This window comes from Acanthopagrus latus, chromosome 14 (genome assembly GCF_904848185.1).
Source record: "Acanthopagrus latus isolate v.2019 chromosome 14, fAcaLat1.1, whole genome shotgun sequence".
NCBI classification, from domain to species: domain Eukaryota; kingdom Metazoa; phylum Chordata; class Actinopteri; order Spariformes; family Sparidae; genus Acanthopagrus; species Acanthopagrus latus.
The window spans coordinates 10877386-10898576 of NC_051052.1; the positions used below are offsets into that span (position 1 = coordinate 10877386).

Here is a 21191-nt window from a genome sequence, read left to right on the forward strand (position 1 = left end):
GGTGTGTAGTTTGAGTGAGTAGGTAGTCCAGGGAGCTGATTGGTTCCCACCTAAAAGCCAGGGGTTTAAAGCCTCGCCTCTGCCAGCCAGACTGCCAGCATGTCTGTTTGTGTGTGGGGCATGTTTTTCAATGCAACCTTTAAAAAAAAAAAAAAAATGCTTTGCTGCTGGTGGTGCTTGCGGGATGGGAAGAGGGGAGTCTCATTTTCACGTTGCACCCTGTTTGTAACAACCTCATTCATATTGTAAATTGTTCTTCACATACCAGGGATTTGTATCTGCAACAGTGGTGCTGTGCTCGTGAACTGTTGGGGGGGGGGGGCTACATAATGTTGCTTAAAGTGCAGGTCTAAAGCATTCACCCTCAAAGAAATGATTTCACAACGTCAAAGGAACAAGAATCACATATTTTATTCCTGCTATTTACAAAATTTTACATACGTTCATTCCGTAAATAAATTAAAAAAAAAAGTGTGTGACAGAAACAATAATACTGTACTTTGCAAGAACATGTCGTATATTAGGCATTAATGGTTAAAGTGCACTGGTAGACACTGGACCTGCCGTTTTCAGATGAAATACGTTTGACAGCATATTAGTCAAGGAGACATTTCAACCGCAGGCAGCTCATGCAGCAAGTCATATTTGGAAGTGATGTGGCGTAAAAGGCTTCTTCGGTGAGAGTGGCATCAGTTGGGACATTACAGTCTCTGCAAGAACATCGGTGACACGTTTCCTTACGAGAGCCTCTCACGACCTGTCCGACTGCAGGTCCCCCCCTGCCAACATTTCTCCAAACCTTGAAATCCAAATTGTGGAGGCAGACTTAGTTCAGGATTTACTGCATGTCTACTGAATGTGCAACCAACCAGAGTCCCCTCTCCTTCTGGCGGACATGGTCACCTACTCGCTAAATGTGCTTTAGAGAAACTAGACGGAGTGATGAGGTTTCAGATATACAATGTGCTTATTCACAAGGCATCAAGACATTCTGGTGTCCCAATGAGAGCCGTGCGGCTCATTCCTTTGTCTAACCTGATTATTCACCCAAGAAAAATTACATTGCTCAGCGATAACTAAACGATTATATCTCAATGAAAGCGCTTTGTAAACACTGTTTAAGAAAGGTGCTACATGAGGCTCATTAATACTATTATTTTGCTCAGAGGTTAGTGGTCTGCTATACTGCTGAAAATTCAATGCGTGAGCTAAAGACATGTACGCGTATCTAAATATGCATGTTTAAGAAAAGTTGGTCCAGTCGACAAAGTGTTTATATTAAAGCCATTAATCGAGTAAATGTATTTCGTTGTGTTTACTGGTTCACTAGCATCAACTGGTCACGTGTCGTATGATCATGAAGACTACATTCGTCTCAAAATTGTAAAATCTTTAACTCTGCCAGCAGGAGGTATCTTCAGACCCAACCCCCCCCTCCCCCAAACAAAGCAAAGGAACAAACCGAATATTTAAATCAAATGCAGTGAATCAATTCAAGGGTCCATTTAACCAAACTTGGGTTGGTGATTGTTGGAACAATGGAAAGACTAACCAAGACGGCGTTATTCTGAGTGTATAGGACAATGTTACGGAAAGGATAACGAGAGATGAAGACTTTTTTTCGATAAATCCCAAGATCCTTTTGTTTAACCAGGCTAAAACTCACCCAGACCACACCGGTTCATCTTTCCACTTTTTACCAACTCTGCTTCAGGTGAAATAAACCCTTTTATTCACTGCATTGGATTAAAAAAATGTTGCCCCCATTAATAGGTTACACACAAAAATATGGCAAAATGAAGTCCAGGTAGATAAATACTCAAATTACCCTTTAATATCTGACTCACTGGTGTGTCCAGGAACGGAGGAAATGGAGAAAAGGAATAATATCCAGATAAAACAACACTTACTGTAAATAGCAAAATTCCAGGATAGACTGCGGCTACTCAAAGAGAACAAACAGCAGGTTATTGCTCGGTAAGGTAACAGAAAAGCAATGTGAATATGTGATGGAGATCAATAAATTTCCTTAAACTGCAAAAAGAAAAAGACTTATTTGAAATGTATCTTTGCATGTTGGTTACTTTCCAATAGCTGTTACATGCATTAAACACGTGTTAATAGAAAATTACAATGTCAACATGTGTTGCTATAGCACAAATTAGCCAGATTATGGTATACAGCAGTATGTGTTTACATGTGCAAATTCAATACAAGGTACTTTTGATAATAACTTGGAATTTGTATAACAAAAACGGTGACTAGAAGGCACCAGGAACATATCTGTTTGATTGGAGGAGAGCCATGAACTCCTGTTTCCTCTTTATCTGGCCCATCAGCTTGATGCTCATGACGAGTAAAACCACCTGGGAAGGAGAGCACAGGAGTTACTAGCCTGCTGTGGTGTTCAAAGATGGTTACAGCTGTGGTTTCCTGCTGATACAGGATCAAACTGGACCACCAGAGCCTTTGTGTACCATGTCTACTTCATGAAAGGAAGTATTTATTTTACAGTCTAACACAAATCAAGTTATCTAGCATGGATTAAGTCAATTCGATGTAACTGGTGACTGTCATTGTCTGCTGAGGCACCAGACATTTGTATGTTTTTATATATATATTGATCATAGCATATATTTAAACATAATTAAGTTATAAAGTAGAATTGGTATCCAATTTGATAACTGTAAAGTCCAACCTTATTTATTCATGTGTAAAAAAAAAAAAATAAAAAAAAGGAAGGAAGGAAGAAAAAAAGCAAAGTAGAAAATAGGGAAGGAAGAAACAAAGGACGGCATTAAGGAAAAAGGAAAAGAAGGAAGGCAATAAGGAAAGAAGGAAATAAAAAAAGAGAAGGAAAATATAAAGACAGAAAGAAACAAACAAAGCAACAAACACTCACCCAAAACACTCCACTTCCAAACTGTATACCCATCGCCAGCGAGAATGCAAGCTTCAGTTCAGAAACATAAATTGGTAGGCAAGGCTGTGGGATGGAAAAAATGAAGGTTCATTTGACAGAATATGAAAAAAGTTAGAGAGAAGATCAGTGAGAAAGTAAGAAAGTAAGACTTTACTGGACCAGTAATCCTTGATATTTTTCCAAACAATCTGAAGCTCTTTTACCTCTTGATAAACATACTGGTTCTTGGGAGCCCCGAGTGTGGCGCTGCCCCGTAGTCGAATCTGGTGAGTAGAAAATAAAATTCCCAGTAAATATAATGTGACAAAGACAACGCTCACTTAAGAGTAGTCAGGAAAAAGACTAGGTGCATCCAGGGTCTTATTTGCATAGCTTGGTCTTTAGGTATCATGATATATCACTTTCGAACTTAGTGGCTATGGTAATGTTTATATTCATTGTTTTGCTTATTTGTTTGCTGATTAACAGCACTTACTTGAATGTGGCGATAATTTGTTGATATCAAACCGGGGCCGAGCACTGAACCTTGAGGAACCCCAAAAGTAACCTTAAACAACTCTGAGCCAACATCATTGACTTGCACATATTGATATCTATATCAAATACTTCCATTTGGTCTATAAACAACCCCACAGTTTATTCCTGGTTACCCACTGCAGTAGAAATGACTGCCACTGAGGTGGAGCTATTAGCTCTAAATCCATACTGATGATCATTAAGTAAACTGCGTTTTTCGATGAAATTATCAAGCGTCTGCACACATACGTTTCTCAAAAATATTTGAGAACTGAGAGAGCAGATACATTAGTCCATAATGGGTGAGTAGATGTCAATCCACTTTTGCTGTTGTATTATTTAAAGTTTTGTTTTGACATTTTTCATTGTGTGCACCCCATAGCAGCAAACTAATCGGGATCCAACAAATGAACAATAAATCAAAAAACCTGACTTTAACTTCATGTTTCCAGTGCTATATGTTTAGGTTGCAGCCTTTTTATCTGAAATCAGACAACAAAACCATTAAACCCTGGAATTTAAAATTTAAAAAAAATCTCCCTGGAGTGTCTTACTTGACAGAAATACAATGTGTGGCCACAGGATCTGCGCACTGAGTGAGTCATCTTCGCAGCTTGTATTCTGCTTACACAAAGGGAAATACTCACGCATTTTCCTGGATACTGACAGTTACAGGAAGGAGGGATGGAGGAGCCCCAGTCTTTGTAGCCTTCGATAAGACCGCAGCACTCAAACTGGAGTGGACAGACACACGCAGTTACACACACAGAACATGTTAAATCCCTTTAAGCTTCATGGGGCTGAATTGAGTAGTTTTCGATATGCCGAGATGTGCTGAAACAGTGCTGACATATTATTTTAAATATCAGCCTTTATAGATGTACACAAATTAATCAATCCAGAATTGTGCTGGACAGAAATAACCAGTCGTTTGAGTCATTTTACTTCTATCTCCACTGCACTTTGTGTAGGTTGTGTTCCCCACTGGAAATCAAGTTGGGGGGAAAAAAAATAAAAAGCTGCTTACTTCTTGTTGAATACTGTACAGCAGGGTCCTGTTGGCTTTGCTGGTTCCAGAAAGTGGCATCATGGACAGCAACTTGGTCTCTTCACGGACCACACGTTTCTGAGGACGAATAGATATCGAACGTTCTGTTGTTAAAGCTGCTTTTTAATACCCGCAAGTTATGTTGTACTCAAAGATTAAATTAAATATCATAAAAGCATTTACCTCATAAATATCCTGGTAACTTAGTGCTGTTCTCACAATGATTGTTTGACTGGCTGCTGCCATCCCAGTTGCATACTGCACACACAGACGTAAACCAACATTAACAGTCCTGCACATGACAATCTCGAAAGAACTTTCTGTTTCTACACAAAGAAATAAAGAACTTAATGTATAAAATCTGCCGAATTTACAAGAAGGTCCAAATAATCAAGAGTTGGTCACTGACAGTGTTTCTTAAAATGTATAAAGTTTCTCTCAATGCAAAAACGTTCAAAATTAAGACATTTCATAAGGGAGTCTGGGGAATTTCTCCACAGAAGACAAATACTTTGCATATATTGGTTGCTGTCCACTGTATTTCAAATGTTAAATGTTTACCATCAACAAATGTGTCCACAAATACAAGAACACACACACACACACACACACACACACACACACACACACACACAACGTGGTAACGCAAACACTTAAAGCAGGTTTTTACCAGAATCAGACACCATCTCTTTCCTGTACAGGCTCCGAACACCCCGAGCACAGAGAGCAGCAGGCAGCCGATCTCCATGACGTACATGATCACAACAGAAACATTGGACACCAGCTGGGGAGAATGATACTGGTGTTAAAGGGGGTTTTTATTGAACAAATTAAGGTCAAAGGATATCAATCTACAACCAATATGAGTATGATTTTGTCATCACGAGCACATTTCCAAGATAGCGTGGCTACAAAAGAGGTCAAAGGTCAGGGTAAGCAACGGAATGGCACCCTTGGTGCCTGAAGATAATTCACTGTCTTGCCCAAGGACACTTCAACAGGCAGGTGCTCGCTGATATGAGGGCTTGAGCTCGGAGAGGAAAACAATATAAATTGCCAGACAGTATTGATGGAAGGCCGAGTGAACCCATGCATTAATAATTCCTCAGTTGTCCTTCTGTGTCGCAGAAACTCCATCGCTCCTTTTCAAAATTCTGACAAGACAGGAGCTATTTCTGCCTCCAGTAAATAATAACATCTGCGTCGGGAATTATTATCATCCCGTATAAGAAAAGCAGCTGAAGTCAGCCTTACTTTGCCGGTTTGCAGGAGGTCTCGGTGCCAGGCTACAGTCATCGTCAACATGAAGAAGCACAGCGCCTTTGGACAAGAGAACATTAACAATTGTTAGGTTTAAAACTAGTGCAAATTTAAGAATGAGTGAAAATGGTTTAAAACTATACTGATAATAATAATAATTTAAAAAAAGCATACAGAACAGTTCACCCAAAAATTCAAGTTAAAAACTGAGGCAGATGAGGAGTTGTTTAAAAATGTTAGAAAACAGCAGAAAAAAGATCCCAAAATGATTTTTAAAAGACGTTGGGCGGTCGAGCTCGTGCATCCTCCTCAGATGTGATAGTGTCTTTTCAAATCAATCTGTGAATCCGTCTGGACCCTTGGATCAAGCCGATCAAGCTGCTCAATTAATATTTTGTAGAATACAAAACTTCACCCAACTTTTTAACTTATCCTTTAAGTTTTTCAGCGTCTGTACCTCAGTACATTTCAAATCTGTAAATATAACTGTGTTTCCTGGAGCTGGGTGACATGGCCTCATAATAATATTGCTATATTCTGACAGTATATGTTTTGAGAGCTTGAAGTTTCCTCTAAAGCTCTTCATAAATGATACCGTAGAATCGATATTGCAACAATATTGTAGGGATGACTCTTGGTGCTTTTACAAACTATTAGCAACATGTGATCTTTTGATTGATAATCATCAGTACAGTGTTAAAGTCAGCTATTAGAACAAGAACAGCTGTCTGGTAAACTCAGAAAATGAAATCACTTTAATGTAATGCAGCCTTTAAAACCAAATATTCAAAATCTAAAATGATACATAGTCTCGTATCATATTTACAATATTAATGAGGTTATAAACTCAGTTTTCATCACTGAATAAACAAGCTGGTCTCAGAGCAAAATAAGGTTTAAAGCGAGATAGCTGGCAGGGTCCGCCACATATACACAAAGTAAAACAGTATGAAATTGTCTTGTCTCAATTGTCTCAGTTTGTCATTTTAGAGTTTATTAATTTAGTTTGTTTAGGCATAAAAAGATACTGTGCTTCTGATTAAAATGTATTCCTCAATTCTACATAGTGCAACTTTAAAATAAGATATCTAATGCCATCAACCTGCCAGGGACTGCTGTTGAAAAATAGCCTGTATGGCTAAATCTGGCACTTTTATATGATATGATATGATATGATATGATATGATATGATATGATATGATATGATACAAAAACAGACAATGCATATGAATTACATGTACAGTACATGAAGGCTATACTTTTCTTATTACATTCCGATAGCACATTAATACTTAAATATACAGTAAACTGATAAGCTAAAATATAAACCTATCTACAGAAATGAGCATGATAATAATCATGCCAGTTGAAAATCGTATTTGTTTACCAGATATCAAAATGTGCACATGGAGGGGGGGTTAAAAAAACAAAAAAACAAAAAAACAACTACAGATTGCCCTGTGTAATCTGTCCATCTAATCCGGCCCTGGAGGCAGCAACATGGAATCCATCTGAACTGACAGGCTACAGTAACATCATAACCTCACATCAGCGTTAGAAAAGAACAAAAAAAAAAAAAAAAGAAAAGAAAAAGACATTCCAGATGTCGTCTGAGGGGATGAGGGATGGAAACCACGCTACTAATTCTCTTAATGCACATCTCTTTCCTGACGTGGGCTGCCAGCTGTTTTGTCTCCCCTCGTCACTTTTCTTCGCGCTGAGCCTGTGAACGTGTCGGTGTGCAGCGGACTGCAGACGCTGTACATCATCCTGATGGAGGGGGGGGGGGGCTCGCTGCAGCGTGGTCGAGGCAGACAAACACAATCACTGCGAGTTTCAGTGGGGGTTTGATGATATGATGACTCGGGTGAACAGGAAGAGAAACAGCCTGTGCAGGGATTCAAACAGGCCTCTTGACTTGCATTACATAGAAAAGCAGGGTTTTTTGGTTACCTACCATATGAACAGCATTTGCGAAGATAAACGGCCTCTTCAGGCTCGTCTTGTCCGCCACCACGATCACTGCGCTCCGCTGCATCATGCCGCTTCTCTCCCGAGCCTCTCAGACGCCCTTCTTACATAAAGAAAAACAAATATTAAATCTCCAGAGCTGTTGGTTTTTAACTGTAAGGGCACCTATTTTTTTCTCCGCACAGTCAGGACGTCACCGTGACGCGCTGGTGTGAGGATGCTCCGTGCCGCTTTCAAGTGCGGTCGGGAAATGCTGGTTGTCGAAAGGGCTCAGCGCGCAGGAATGCTGTGCAGCCCGCGATTAAAGGAATTCAATCAGAAAGGGTGGCGGCGTTTACATTATGAGCTCAGAGGAGAGGCTAGGATTATGGCATCGCTGAGCTCGTATGATACACCGCTCAGCACACACAACATGACCAGAATCCAAAAATATGGTTTAAGGTCACATTATTCCTGGATATTTATTTATTTATTTATTTATTTATTTATTTATTTATTATACATTTAATTAACTGATGGAATACAGGGGGGCACACACTCACCCACACACTGAAATGGCTGAGTCATAAATAAATACATGAATAAATGAATAAATAGATAGATAAATACATACATATATACATACATACATACATACATACATACATACATACATACATACATACATACATACATACATAAATAAATGCAAATACCCATTCCAAGAGAAGGTTTTTCATTAAGAAACTGGCTACGTTTTACAAAAGTAACCACTAATAAATACTCGATTTCAACTAGGCATCATGTTGAGTATTTTGGTTCAAAGTAAAATTAAGATTATGGACTATTGCTGGCATCTATGGTCCAGAAAGCTCTGATCTGAACTGTCTGGACCTAAAAGTGAATACATGATAAAGAAAAGTCAACTAATAATCTTAAATGTAACAGTCTGTTTATCTTGGTAATTCTGAGGTCATCTGTTTTTCTTCACAAGACACATGGAGGGAAATTATGTTTGATCGTGCACATGCAATTATGTTAATTTCCCTTATGTTTTTATGACTCTGAAAGCTGTGTTGTGTAACCTTACATTGAATGAACCTCGGCCTGATTGCCTAAAACCAAGACAGTATTGTCCAACTTCATGCCGTCAGAACGTCCTGATCTTTGGTCTGTGTGCTCTTTGTCTTGACAGCAAAGATGTTGATGTTGATCATAGTGTACAACCCGTTTTTACACACTTTAACCATGTGAAATGACAGAATACTCCCTATACAACAATACATGAAAGAATTGAGTACTTTAATACTGAATTTTGTTCTCAAAAACTGAAGAAGAAGACCACTGCTGTATATGTACGTATGATTACATGCCACTACTGCTGAGTGTTGCTTGTTTTCCACTCTCATCCTCAGTGAAACGTCACATTTAAGCTTGGACGATGACCATGATGCAAAATAATGTCCTGTGAGTTACAACAGGAGAGTCTATGGGAGCCCCAAGAGGCCAACTGACTGCATTTCCCAGGATCCCTCAGCAGCAGCGGGGCCGGGCTACCATCCTGGAACAGGTAGGGCGGGTTTCTATTGTTTCCACAGGTGCTATGAAGAGAGAGGGAGGGAGAGAGAGAGAGAGAGAGAGAGAGAGAGAGAGAGAGAGAGAGAGAGAGCGAGTGAGAGGAGGCAGTTGGTCTGTAAGAACTGGAAAAACTGATGACAGAAGGATACAGAGATAAAGAGAGTGAGAGGGGCCTGTGGTGGAGGAAAAAAATGCTGACACGTGTGTGAAGGAACAGCAGGTGGATTGGACAGGAATAAGACAACCATCTTTTTAAGTGACGATTTTTTTTAAAGGAAGTTCCTCTTCGCTCTGACAGAAAACCTGTGCTGGAGGACCAAAAAAAAAAAGATGTTCATGGCTTTTCATGTCTTTTGCTGTGGGGGCCATGAAGTGGGTCAACACCTGAGAAGGAGCTGAAAGGAGCAGCAGAGACTGAGACAGGTTAGTCCTGCTGAGAGAACGCAGGAGGGGGGGAGAGACCGGCTGGAGGCACAAAAACCTTCTGTTTCAGCGACAGGGAACAGGCACAGGTGTTTGCTGCTTGTGTGACTGATATCACAATTACCAGCCATTTGACTTTTGGTGGAAAAGCGGATTGTCGGGCACTTCTAATCCAATCCAGTCTTTGAACAAGCACTAGTTTACATCTCGACAAACAAACTACCTCACCCAAAACTGGTTTTACTGGCTACATGTGGATCAATTTCAGTTAATCTTCCCTGCTTCTAGAGGAAGAAACAGTGGAATAATATTTGCAATGGTTTTTATATGAGAGTTCTCGACAGAACAGCGTTTTGGGACCTGTTTTCCTCCCCCCTGATTCCACCTTGACTCAAGCATAAAAAGATAACCCAGCATCTCTTTGCCTCGCCGTCCAAGCATTCCAAGTCACCTCCAGCGTAGGGAAGAGATACTATCCTCCAGGCACGTCGTGCAGAAAGACACTCTCCTGGGCCCTCCACCTCCACCATGCAGACCCCGGGACCTGAGCATGACGACTCTTTTGACTTCCTGTTCAAAATCATCCTGATCGGGGACTCTAATGTGGGGAAGACCTGCGTGGTTCAGAATTTCAAGTCAGGGGTTTTCTCAGAGAAGCAGCAGAACACCATCGGAGTGGACTTCAGCGTGCGGACCGTGGACATCGAGGGGAAGAAAGTAAAGGTTAGTAGGCCGCTGTGTGTGTGTGTGTGTGTGTGTGTGTGTGTGTGTGTGTGTGTGTGTGTGTGCGCGGCGGAGCATGTGGGGTCTTTTAGGGCATGCATGTGACGAGGTTGTCTCAAGGATCATCACACCCCCCCACCTACAGACCTTTCCATGCAGCCAAACTATCAATAGAATGTGATGAAATAACAGTTTTAAAGTTATATCACACACTGCTGTGTATTGCAGCGATATCTGCTAACGTAAGCTAGCCCTAGACCTGTGAAACATTTTCCCGGCGGTCCAAAGCTCCTGTGCTAGTAGTGTAAGCACCATCCCTCCCTTTAAGATGTGAGCCAGATGTAATTGTGCACACAGAAGGCTATTTGATCCTTACTTGTGAGTGTTTCAAGTAAGCTTCAGTCAGCCCCATGACACCTGTCTTGCTAGGCTAATGCTGTTAGCTCCTTTTGCTACATTAGAAAGCTAATTGTCTCTCAAATTTTTGATTTTCAGCAGGCATTCATTTTTATGTTGCTTATCTGTGGTCATAAGTCGTCATCTAGTTTCAGCAGCTTTAGCAACTTTGGGCACAAAGTTTTGTCATTTACACCAGAGCGGAGCTTTAATGAGAGACATACCTCTGGGAAGGGTTAAACATAATGTGAAGTGAAGGAAACAACTGGTCCCTCTTGGTTTTCAATCATACTTCAGCACTGGCTATAAAATTGCAATCTTGTGTGGTATAAAAAAGTCTTAAATCTGACCCCACAGAAACCCTGCTTATGCTCCAGCCATGCCTTCTAAATGCCCTGATCCTTATCATGGGTGTTGTAGAGTCAGCTGGCTCTGACAATGAGAGGCTGCACAGCAAGAATACAGGCTTTTTTTTTGGAGGGGGTCAAATATTAAATGAAAAACTATGGCACGGGTTGGAAAGTGAAAACTTTGAATGGGCCCTGAGATGTGGTAGAATTTTCTTGGCTTGGGGGTAAATGGCACTGCAGAGTCCTTGGGTTACAGTGTCAGTTAGAGCAAAGCAAGTCAGACCAGCTGCTCACATGGAGGACCTGTCCTTCAGGTTTCTCTACTCTCCTTTGGCTTTTTTGCAGACCAAAATAACCCCGGGGTGACTTCTCTGTGCTGTCACTGAGCTTGAGAAGGAACTAAATGATTTAGGAAGACAGCGATTGCTTCCGCATGCATCAAAGGTCAGCATGCTACCTGAGTACTTCACGTCTGATTTGGATATACAAAATCAGTTTGTTCAGTTAAATGGTGGCTTTCAAATATCTTAAAATCACTTAAGAACTCATAATTTAAAACTGACATCTGTCTTGATCACTGGGTAGTCAGTCACTGTAATATCTACCACTCATAATGTTGTCAGGTATGGTCACTTTCTGCACTGAGACATCCACATTTAAAACCATTTTTGTGGTGTTCGTATCTATCTGTGCATTCATCACAGCCAGGGCGAAGGTACATTCTGTTACTTAACACACACATGCATGCACACACACACAGACATTTAACACACCTACAGCAAATGTTTTGTTCCGTGGACAAGCCAGTTAGATGAATGGAGGATAAGAATTCATGGCATCTCACAACACGTGTCATCAGCTAAACTGTTTATCCTCATTCTGAGATTTTTAAAAAAAGCCTGTAGATGAGAGAAGTATGATGTCAAAGGCTTACCCTTAACTGTATGTGATGAAGGCCCAAACTTTCCGCGTGTGGAAATTCTCATCTGTGTGACATTATTTTCCTGTCATCTGTTGTCATGTGACAATAGCCAATCTCAGGTAAACATTTTCAATTTATGTGTGAAATGTTAAAAGGCTAGTGTCACATTTTTATAGTATCATAAGGGACTGGTTTACACGTATCTCCCTCGGTTTACAGGCACGATGCCAGCATTTGATAGTCCAGAGGCATTTTATCTTCCCATCTGTTTTTATGAATCAGTAAATCACTGTACATGCCACAAGGTTGTAAATGTAACACAATAAATTGACAGTTGTGAATGATCCAGCTCCTCTTTCTACGTTTACCTCAACCCTCAGCGAACCATTCAGGCCTGAGGCTGTGTGTAACTGAGCCACCTGATACCGAGCACGTCACTTTTGTATTTACGTTTGTTAATCAGTGGATAGAGCTGTGCTGTTTTATGTATTTTGCATGAACTGCCTCTTTTAATGAAGCTTTCATTGGTAATTTATTAACTACTAGCTGACTGCTGCTAAAACTCTTGACATGTGTTACATATGTGAGCCTGTAATATCAGTGTGTCAGCTTTCATAGATGAATTAAATCGCAGATGTTTCATGTGAATCGAGCTAGCAAAGCAGACATGTTGGAAAAAAGCTTTAAGGACATTTTTTCTCGACAAATTGAACCAGTTAACTCATTGTTTTATCTATTTTTACAATACATTAGGGGCCATTTAGCATAAAAAGCACAGTCGGAATCAGTCTTTTATATATAATAAGGTCCGTGTAATATGTATTCACAGTTTTATGTTCAGAAATGTAAAGATTTAAGCTTATATTCCCGTCACTCTAACCCTTATCCTACATGGTTCAACCCATCAACACAAACAAACAGGTTGAGCTGGTGAGTCTGGAGTGGTTGCCATAACAGCAGTTACCACGTTAACACCATCTGTCAGATGCTCAGGGAGTATAGAGGGAGACCAAGGAGTCTGACACACTACTTTGTGTGTGTGTGTGTGTGTGTGTGTGTGTGTGTGTGGGAGAATTGTCATGTATCAGTCATTCAGCCATGTGTATTTCATCCATATAGCCATTAGAGCTGATTCCTTGTTGTGTCGTTCATGTGTGACAGATGCAGGTGTGGGACACGGCAGGTCAGGAGAGGTTTCGCACCATCACCCAGAGCTACTACCGCAGCGCTCATGGCGCCATCATCGCCTACGACATCACAAGGCGCACCACCTTTGACTCCGTGACTCACTGGATAAAGGAGGTGGAACTCTACGGAGCGACTAATGTGGTGCTGGTTCTCATAGGTGAGTGTGTAGGGTGTGACTGGTCATTGCATTGTCACTGCATGTGAGTGCATGATTAAGGTGTGCGTGTTGGGATTAGTGCGAGAGGGTGGACAAAATAACACACATATTTCATAACATGTCATTTATAGTACAATAGCTCTGCAGGGAGTGTGTCAGAGAGGTCTGACGTGAGAATTAGAATCTCAATTTTTTCTGCTGAATAGTTTGAATAGAGGCACAGTGAATTTCCCGAGGGTTATTAAAGGTCCAGTCTGTGGGATCTAGTGGCGTCTAGTGGTTGAGGCTGCAGACTGTAACCAACTGAACACGCCTCGTCTCACCAAGGGCAAAGGCCTACAGCAGCTACAGGAATAAACAAAATGGCTGACATTTAGCATCAGTTAGTGGTTACTCTGGTGATATGTTGTCCCTTTTTGTTCTTACATGTTGTAGCTTTAATCATCACATTCATATTTTTATGCAAATTTGATCTACAGGACTTTGAGCAGCCCACAGTACCCAAAATCTGCATTCAAGGCCAAAAAGAGTTGGTTACACATCTGTTTTAGATGTGTAGTTATTATCACAAAAGTTTTCAACAATCGATGAACCCAGGGAAATCTGTAATTTTATGGGTGGTAACAGTGCGTCTCATTTGTTTGGGTGTTGCTATAACTTCTGGGAAAAACATCAGTGCAGAGAGCGAGGAAGGACATGAGCGAACAAAATATGAATACAATTTGAATACGTTACATCTGTGAACATTTCCTCCTGTGTCAGATGAATGTTACATCAAACTGCATCTTTTGTTGTGATTGCCGCGAGAGCCCTAGGTTACAACTCTCTGCTCCCCGTCTGTCTCCATCTAGGTAACAAAAGTGACCTGGAGCAGGAACGTCAGGTACAGTTTGAGGAGGCCTGCAACCTATCGAAAGATCGAGGCATACTAGCTGCTCTAGAAACATCTGCAAAGGTAACGGGTGAAGTCACACATGAAAATTAGTTTCGATTTTGGTCATTTTGTTATCTGAAACTTCCTTTCTTCGCATCTAGGAGAGTCAGAATGTGGAAGAAGCCTTTATGATGATGGCCAGAGAGCTGCTGGCTCGCAATGGCCTCAATGTCCAGCAGGGGGACTCGGAGAGCAACAGCACACCTCGAGTTCTGCTGCGGGCCAACTCACGGCCGGTCAATGGCATCGCAGGCGCCTACGCCCCACCGGAGAAGAAGTCGTGTTGCTGATACAAATGTGGATAAGACAAAGGGTGGGAGAGGAGACTGGATGATGTTGGATTTTAAGTGTTGGCAGTGGATGAGGACACTGATCATAATGAATGTTGGAGGAGCTGAAGAAGACGTGCACCGATGTGGAAACGGCCTCAGGGACCATCAACCTTTGCATTGGGAAAGTTTGGGGCCATTTCTGGAAAGTATCTAGGAATCAGATTGGTGTACTTTCTTGTGACTTACCTGACCTGAGAGCAGGCCAATGAAAAGGCTGAGTGACTTATTCACTCATGTTACCTATTTCTTGGTTTGTAATGTTGGCCTCCTAATGTTAGCTGACTGAAAGAAAAAAGTTCAAAAGGTCATGACATAATTATTTGAATCTAAAACCCTTAACACCTCTCTCTTTTTTTCTTCCTTTTTTCTATTCTGATGAAATGCATGCAGGAGCTGGCATGTAAGGAAATTCTCTCCAACATTAGCTATGAGTTTATTTAGATGAGTACATTTCTCAGGTGGCTAGTCTGATGTTTGCAGAAGAAGGAGAGGCTCACACAATGTACTCAAGAAACAATGAATGGCTGCTGTTTTAATCATTGCTAATACTGGGATCAACATAATTATGACCTCCATGGGCATCTCACGGCTTCCCCCCTTTCCCCTCCCTTATGGGTGGCCCTGCCTGAGAAAGTGGTTCAGCTGGTACTACATGGCATGTTTAGTGATGATGACTGTGATCAGTGTTGGGCAAACTTACACTAATTTCTACCAATTCTTCCTGTTTTTTTTTTTTCTCCTCCAATCTCTGCATCATTATCAGCACAAAATTCTTTGGCACTATAACTATCATATATCCTTTAAGTTTGCACTACCAAAATTGATCAAAGCCTGAATTAAGTCTAAAGAATGAATATGGTACTTGGTTACCCCAAAATATAAGCATTCTGAGCATTCTCAACACTTTCTGGCCACGATCACGTTATCAATATATTCTTCTTGATGCTTCGCTCTGATGGAACCTTCGAAATGCTGGTAAAGTCTGTCGCAGAGCATGAGACTCTGAGTATTTAACCCAAGTGACCTCTTGTGGTGCCGCTATGAAGGGCTGTGATCCTCTGATGCTGCTGCGCTCTGGACGAAAATGACCCAGGGAACCTGCTACAAAGCAAGAAGACTGTGAATTATACATTGGTGATTTATCTTATCTTGTCAGTTATGGAGGCTACATTCTGATGTTCTACATTGTTATAAATGTCTAGAATTGGCTTTGAATGTGTCCTCAATGGATACTTTTGATTTCTGACCCAAGCAGGACAACGTTTGACTTTCTGCGTGGAAATAAAAAAGGTTTGCTAACACTTTCTAACAATCATCATTTATAAATGGTTAATGTATAGTTAATTAAACATCAGTTAATGATTATTTCACTGTTAACAAAGCATTTAGTCCTTTATTTACTTGTGAATCAGTAGCACATTTATAGTGGCCATCCAAATAATGTTTATAGAGGAACTACACAGTATTTGTAAACCAATAACAAAGTATAATAAACAACTTTACAACAAACAGTTGTGTAATAAATAGTTTATGAAGCATTTAATGGTTTGTTAACAGTGAAATAACTATTAACTAATGTTTAATTAATGATTACTTTTCTATTTATTAATAATGGTAATTGTGAAGTGTGACCAATGGTTCTATACAGGATGTCATCTACTGAAGGGAGAAAACAAGTGTCTTCAAAAAGTGTTGTGCCTTCAGTGGACCACTTCACTGTGAGCACCAGAGGGCACTGTGCTATCACACATGATCTGTAACAGCAGGCCAGTTGCTCAGAGGTGATGTAAAACATCTGCGACTGCATTAAGAGACAATTAGCGATGTTTACATGCACCGCTGTAAACAGGAAACAAGTCAAATGACCCTTTAGGCTGAACTTTGCCAAGATCCATTCCTGCCAAAACACCAGTCAAACTGATGTAATGGAGCTGATATCCAGCCAGGATATAATCTTTGTTTGTGTCTAATGCCAAGTTGGCAGGCGTTATTTAAACATCAACCTGGAAGTCATGCAGCCGGACTTGTACTGATTGGTATTTTCTTACATGACACAGTTAATTTGCCTACATGTTTAGTTGCAAGGAGGGGACTGGTGCAGATGTAGGGTCATCCTTTAAACAAAATGAAAATTCAGCTACATCCAACAATAAATCTGTGAATGTAAAATCATTATACTTCACTTTCTTTCATTATCATGGGTTTAAATTACAGAAATGTGCCTCAACCATGACTAGGAGGGAGGATCTGCATGATATGTTTTCAAAAAAGGAAGTCTGCTGTTGCATGTTGGTCTCCAGCACACTGGATGGCGCTACTTGACAATCAGTGAAGACTGGGAATGTTTTTGTTTCTTTTTTTCACCACCTTTGGCTTCCAGGAAAAAATAAAACATCATTTACAGAAGTCAGCTTCTTGGGTGCTTCTAATACTTTAAGCCTGCTGCAGTTTTAAGAGTAAACAGTTTGATTTTGGATGCCAAATGCAAAGAGATTACCCTGGCAGTGATGGATTCAAAGTTTCCATCATCAGCACTGTCAAGGTCTGATATTAACGCCATTTTTATAAGCTGGCACATAAACCGTTAATCATCATGCACTTGGCAGATTCCCAGTGAGGTGTCTGGGAACTTAAGTGACCTCATCTGAACACTGACTCACTGTACAATCCAGTGCATCTGTTTTGCATCATATCTGATAGCTAACTGTAAGTAAACAGTTCCAGTGTGCTTGACTACATTTAAGCTTCCTTCACTTCGAACAACAACTTTTCAGAAAAAATAAACCCAACTTTATTTCCAGAAAAGAGGTTGACAGTGTCATACATTATTTAATACAACAACAAAAAAAAGACCAAAAACTACTTTTTTGAAGGAAAAAAGTATATCCTGAACTCAATACCAAAATAACTAACAGAAGTAAGAGAGCACCTGCAGTTGTTTGTGTGGGAAATCCAAAGAGACGTTTCTGTTGGGGTTATTAGATCTGATACAGACTGGATTGGGGTTGCTCTGCATAAAAGATAAACAAAAGCTCAAATGGTATTTTCTAAGAAAAAAAAAAAAAGTTAGCAACTAATCTTTAAAGAAGAATTTGATGTTCGAAAATGAGTTCGGTTTTTTTTTATACCGTCCACACAAGATGGAAAATGATGATTTCTAAAAAGACATCTCAAGTTCAAATAATGGATTTCATCCCAAAATTGTACTTTTACATGTCACATTTTCTTTAAACATCAAATCACTGAATCTACCTGTATTAATCCATTCTTCAGTCTGTCCACAGACTGCCAACAATCCTCTCTCCATACCGCACCACACCAGTCCAGACCACTCTAGCTCAGCCTAATGATCTCAAACTTGTTGGGCTTCTTTTTCAGCGGCTGAGACAGACTCTCACCCTGCCCCTCAGCCGTCTCCCCCATCACTTCTTGGGCGTCATTGTCTGTCCCCACTTGTCCTCCCTGTCCAGTATCCATTCCATTCACGCCATTTTGCTTGTCCTTGGGACATTCCCCATTGTAGGTCTTGACGTAATCCTCGACGCGCCAGCCCCTGAACTCCTGTGGCTCAGAGCAGATCAGGCCAGTGTGGAAGACGCCCGGGTGGTGCTTGAGCCAGTAGACCAGGTAGTGGATGTTGTAGTCGCAGATCCAGGGGTTGTTGTCCAGCGAGAGCTTCCGTAGGAAGTACAGATCCTCCAGCACACCGTACTGGAAGTAATGGAGGCTGTTGTTGGACAAGTCAAGCTCACGGAGGTACAGCAGGCCCGCGAATGAAGCTGGGAGGGGAAGAGGAGCAGAGCAAGATAAGTTGGCATTTCAAACTGCTGTTTGAATATTAAAAAGTTCCCCCCTGGATACTTCCTGTTTGTTAGCCTACAGCTGTTTAAAGGGATACTGATGCTTTAAGTTAGGATTTTAGGCTGAATACCAAGCCAAAGTGTCGGTGTGTTTACCAGGGCAACTACAGCACATAATCCAAAGCCAAGACCAACTGACATTAATTGTCATCATTTTTATACCACAACATGATGATTATTTCTTTCTGTGTCTTATAAATCTCTTATATAGATGTGAATCATTAGGACTCCAAGCTGTCCACACAAACCCTTGGTTGGCTAGTCCTTAAAAGGTTCCAGACGTTGTTTGCAGTCTGCGTAATGGGACAGTTGAGACAGTGTCTCACACTGTCCACTAGCCTCGGGCCAAGCTTTGATCTCGACAGTGCAGATGAGGGGAAGGGGAGGAAGAAGAACAGGAGGCAAAGACTATGTGGAGCATAGAGAGGTAGTAAAATATAACAAGAGTAAAGACATCACTCGACAATGAAATGGACACAGGGGACGAAATTCCCTTTTGAAATCCTTTTTCAATAAGTGAAACAGATGAGGCAGTTACTACATTCTTATCAATCAACCCTAAATATGACACAGATAGAGGGAAATAGGAGAGGAAGGACACCGCTGTTCCACATCCCTCTCTGCTGCCTTATCTCTGAACTCTGGAGACTGACTCGAATGGGCTACTGCTCATTTGCCTTGTTTGAGCCACTATGACTGCAGGAAGCCAAATGTGGTTTTGTGACACACCCATGACCATCAGTATTAGTCAAAGTCTACAGGTCATGAGACTTTCTGCCAGCATTGTAAAAATGTTGACACTTTGTGAGTAAAGCTGTATACAAACATCATTTGTTTCTCAAAACACAATATGCTGTTTAATGGGGAGGTTAATGTGCTTAAACCGGTTCTTGCTCTGGGTAGAAACTTCCTGAAATTCTGGCTTCCTGGACAGCTCTGAGAACACGAGACGTAACATGTTAGTGAGCTTTAGAGGTGCTGAGGTTTATCCTTTTTTATTGCAGTCTTTGTGCTAGGCTAAGCTAACCAGCTGTTGGCGGTGGCTTCATATTTGGCATACAGACATGAGAGTGCCATCAATCTCTCAAGTGTAAAGCACCAGATTAAACTTTTAATGGCCACACTTCCTGTTGACATGCCAGTTCCTCTCTTCCATCTGTTCATCGTTTCAAAGCGTCCTTATCTCACCATCCTTGAGACTGCAGTCAAGCTTTTGTCACACAGTAAATGCGAGAAAAGAGCTCCGCATTAGACCCTGATCCTCAAGTGTTTTAATAAGCACTCCCACCTGGATGACAGAGCCACACAGCACAACACTCAGCGAGGCTTAAAAGACCTGTCATCATTTTTCCCAGCTTTCATGTACACGCATTAACATTCTTTGAGTTCACAAAGGAACACACAGAAAGGCAAGCAAGCTGAGCCCTTTTTTCAACTTTAGCCGAGGTGATAAATTTAGGGTTTTAACCCCCCCAGGCTTGCCCCGTTCTGTGCTGTTCTTGGCAATGAGTCGCCATAACAAATAAACACAATTTTAAAGACTGTAGTCACCATAACTACAGATATCACAGTTGCATAATTCCAATTATTACATCAGCTGCCTCACTGTTACTACTTACAGTAACACCAAGCAGGAGGGACCCTCGTCTGGGACTTGTATTAAGAGTATTAAGAAATATTTTAGATAGGCAGTGTCATCCGCCAAGCTATCAGTCATGGGAAGTTAGTCACAAATTGACCAAGAAATATACTTGACTTTCCTGTCACTGTCGAAGTTGTTGTTCTGCCTATTTTCTGGGTTTGTACTGTGAACAAAACCCACAGCAATCTGGCACGAAAATTGTCCAAAACCAACAATGTAAGAAGAGGATTGCAAAAAACGCAAGTATGCCAAGTCCGTCTTTTTCTTGACTTTTCATTCATGTTTCCTTCTCGCTCCGGTCACCCGCCACATGAAAAAGTCTAACTCAACAACTTCTTTAAAAAATGCGTCTAAACAGTTTTTATTTTACTCCAGATGTGAACATGATCAAGAGCATGTGTCGCTCTCAGAGTGTCTTTAGTTTCCATTTAGTTCTGGACATGCTGGGCTGGACTACAGAGAAAGATTGTTTACATGTGTTGCAGGGTAATAAAGAAAACTTCTAAGTTTTTAAAGGATTTCCCCTCCTGGGCAATTAGACTTGAGCGCAGACATCATTAGCCTGGAGAAAGTAATGAGTCTGCATTCTTTAATGGTGCTCCTCCAATGCTGAGGCAAAATTAGTACTCAGAACAGATATTCTAGTCTTCTGAACACTAAATTATGTTGTGTTAGCCTGATGAAAGACCAAATACTCTCCTAACATTTCCTTGATTTCTGTTTGGTGTTAACAGCTGTGCCTGTGGTTGCTCCTGTTGCTGGATGTGCCACAATGTAACTGTACCACAGGATGATGCCTCATCTGTTGAACAATAGTACAATCAATCTATTTTTTTAAAGTCGATTTCAACATCAGTTTTACCCAAGTGGGAACCCATGGTTGTTGTATTGATTATTGGTTTGTGGACAACTGTATTGAAGCCTTGAGTTTGGCAACACGGCTGTTGACATGTTCAATTTGGGGGGCTAGAAGTGACGGGTATCCCATG

General features: G+C 40.9%; 3 protein-coding genes across 4 annotated transcripts in view; 1 reads left to right on the forward strand and 2 right to left on the reverse strand.

Annotated features, from left to right (window-relative positions):
• Nucleotides 1-395: 395 nt before the first annotated feature.
• Nucleotides 396-7989, reverse strand: LOC119032753 (tetraspanin-8-like). Of its 2 annotated transcripts, XR_005079025.1 has the most exons (10): nucleotides 7705-7989; nucleotides 5742-5807; nucleotides 5158-5271; nucleotides 4671-4745; nucleotides 4467-4565; nucleotides 4087-4173; nucleotides 3127-3186; nucleotides 2903-2986; nucleotides 1911-2366; nucleotides 396-799 (listed from the first exon to the last, which is right to left on the reverse strand). XR_005079025.1 is itself a non-coding variant. In XM_037122263.1 (9 exons), exons 1-9 carry the CDS (start codon nucleotides 7786-7788, stop codon nucleotides 2262-2264), a joined length of 774 nt encoding a protein of 257 aa, XP_036978158.1. In that variant the 5' UTR covers nucleotides 7789-7989; the 3' UTR covers nucleotides 396-2261. The 2 variants fall into 2 exon arrangements, 1 of the variants encoding a protein (XP_036978158.1); XM_037122263.1 differs by having other exon boundaries at nucleotides 396-2366.
• A 1453-nt stretch (nucleotides 7990-9442) lies between these two features.
• LOC119032754 (ras-related protein Rab-19-like) lies at nucleotides 9443-16001 on the forward strand. The gene is made up of 4 exons (XM_037122264.1): nucleotides 9443-10421; nucleotides 13251-13434; nucleotides 14286-14389; nucleotides 14470-16001. The coding sequence occupies exons 1-4, from the start codon at nucleotides 10227-10229 to the stop codon at nucleotides 14656-14658; spliced, it is 672 nt and encodes a 223-aa protein (XP_036978159.1). The 5' UTR covers nucleotides 9443-10226; the 3' UTR covers nucleotides 14659-16001.
• Nucleotides 16002-17815: 1814 nt separating this feature from the next.
• Nucleotides 17816-21191, reverse strand: part of lrrc17 (leucine rich repeat containing 17) — a 28083-nt gene continuing 24707 nt past the window's right edge. The window contains exon 5 of the mRNA XM_037122262.1: nucleotides 17816-18479. Within this exon, the coding sequence (XP_036978157.1) occupies nucleotides 18034-18479 (446 nt within the window). The 3' untranslated portion in view covers nucleotides 17816-18033. The remainder of the gene's footprint in view (nucleotides 18480-21191) is intronic.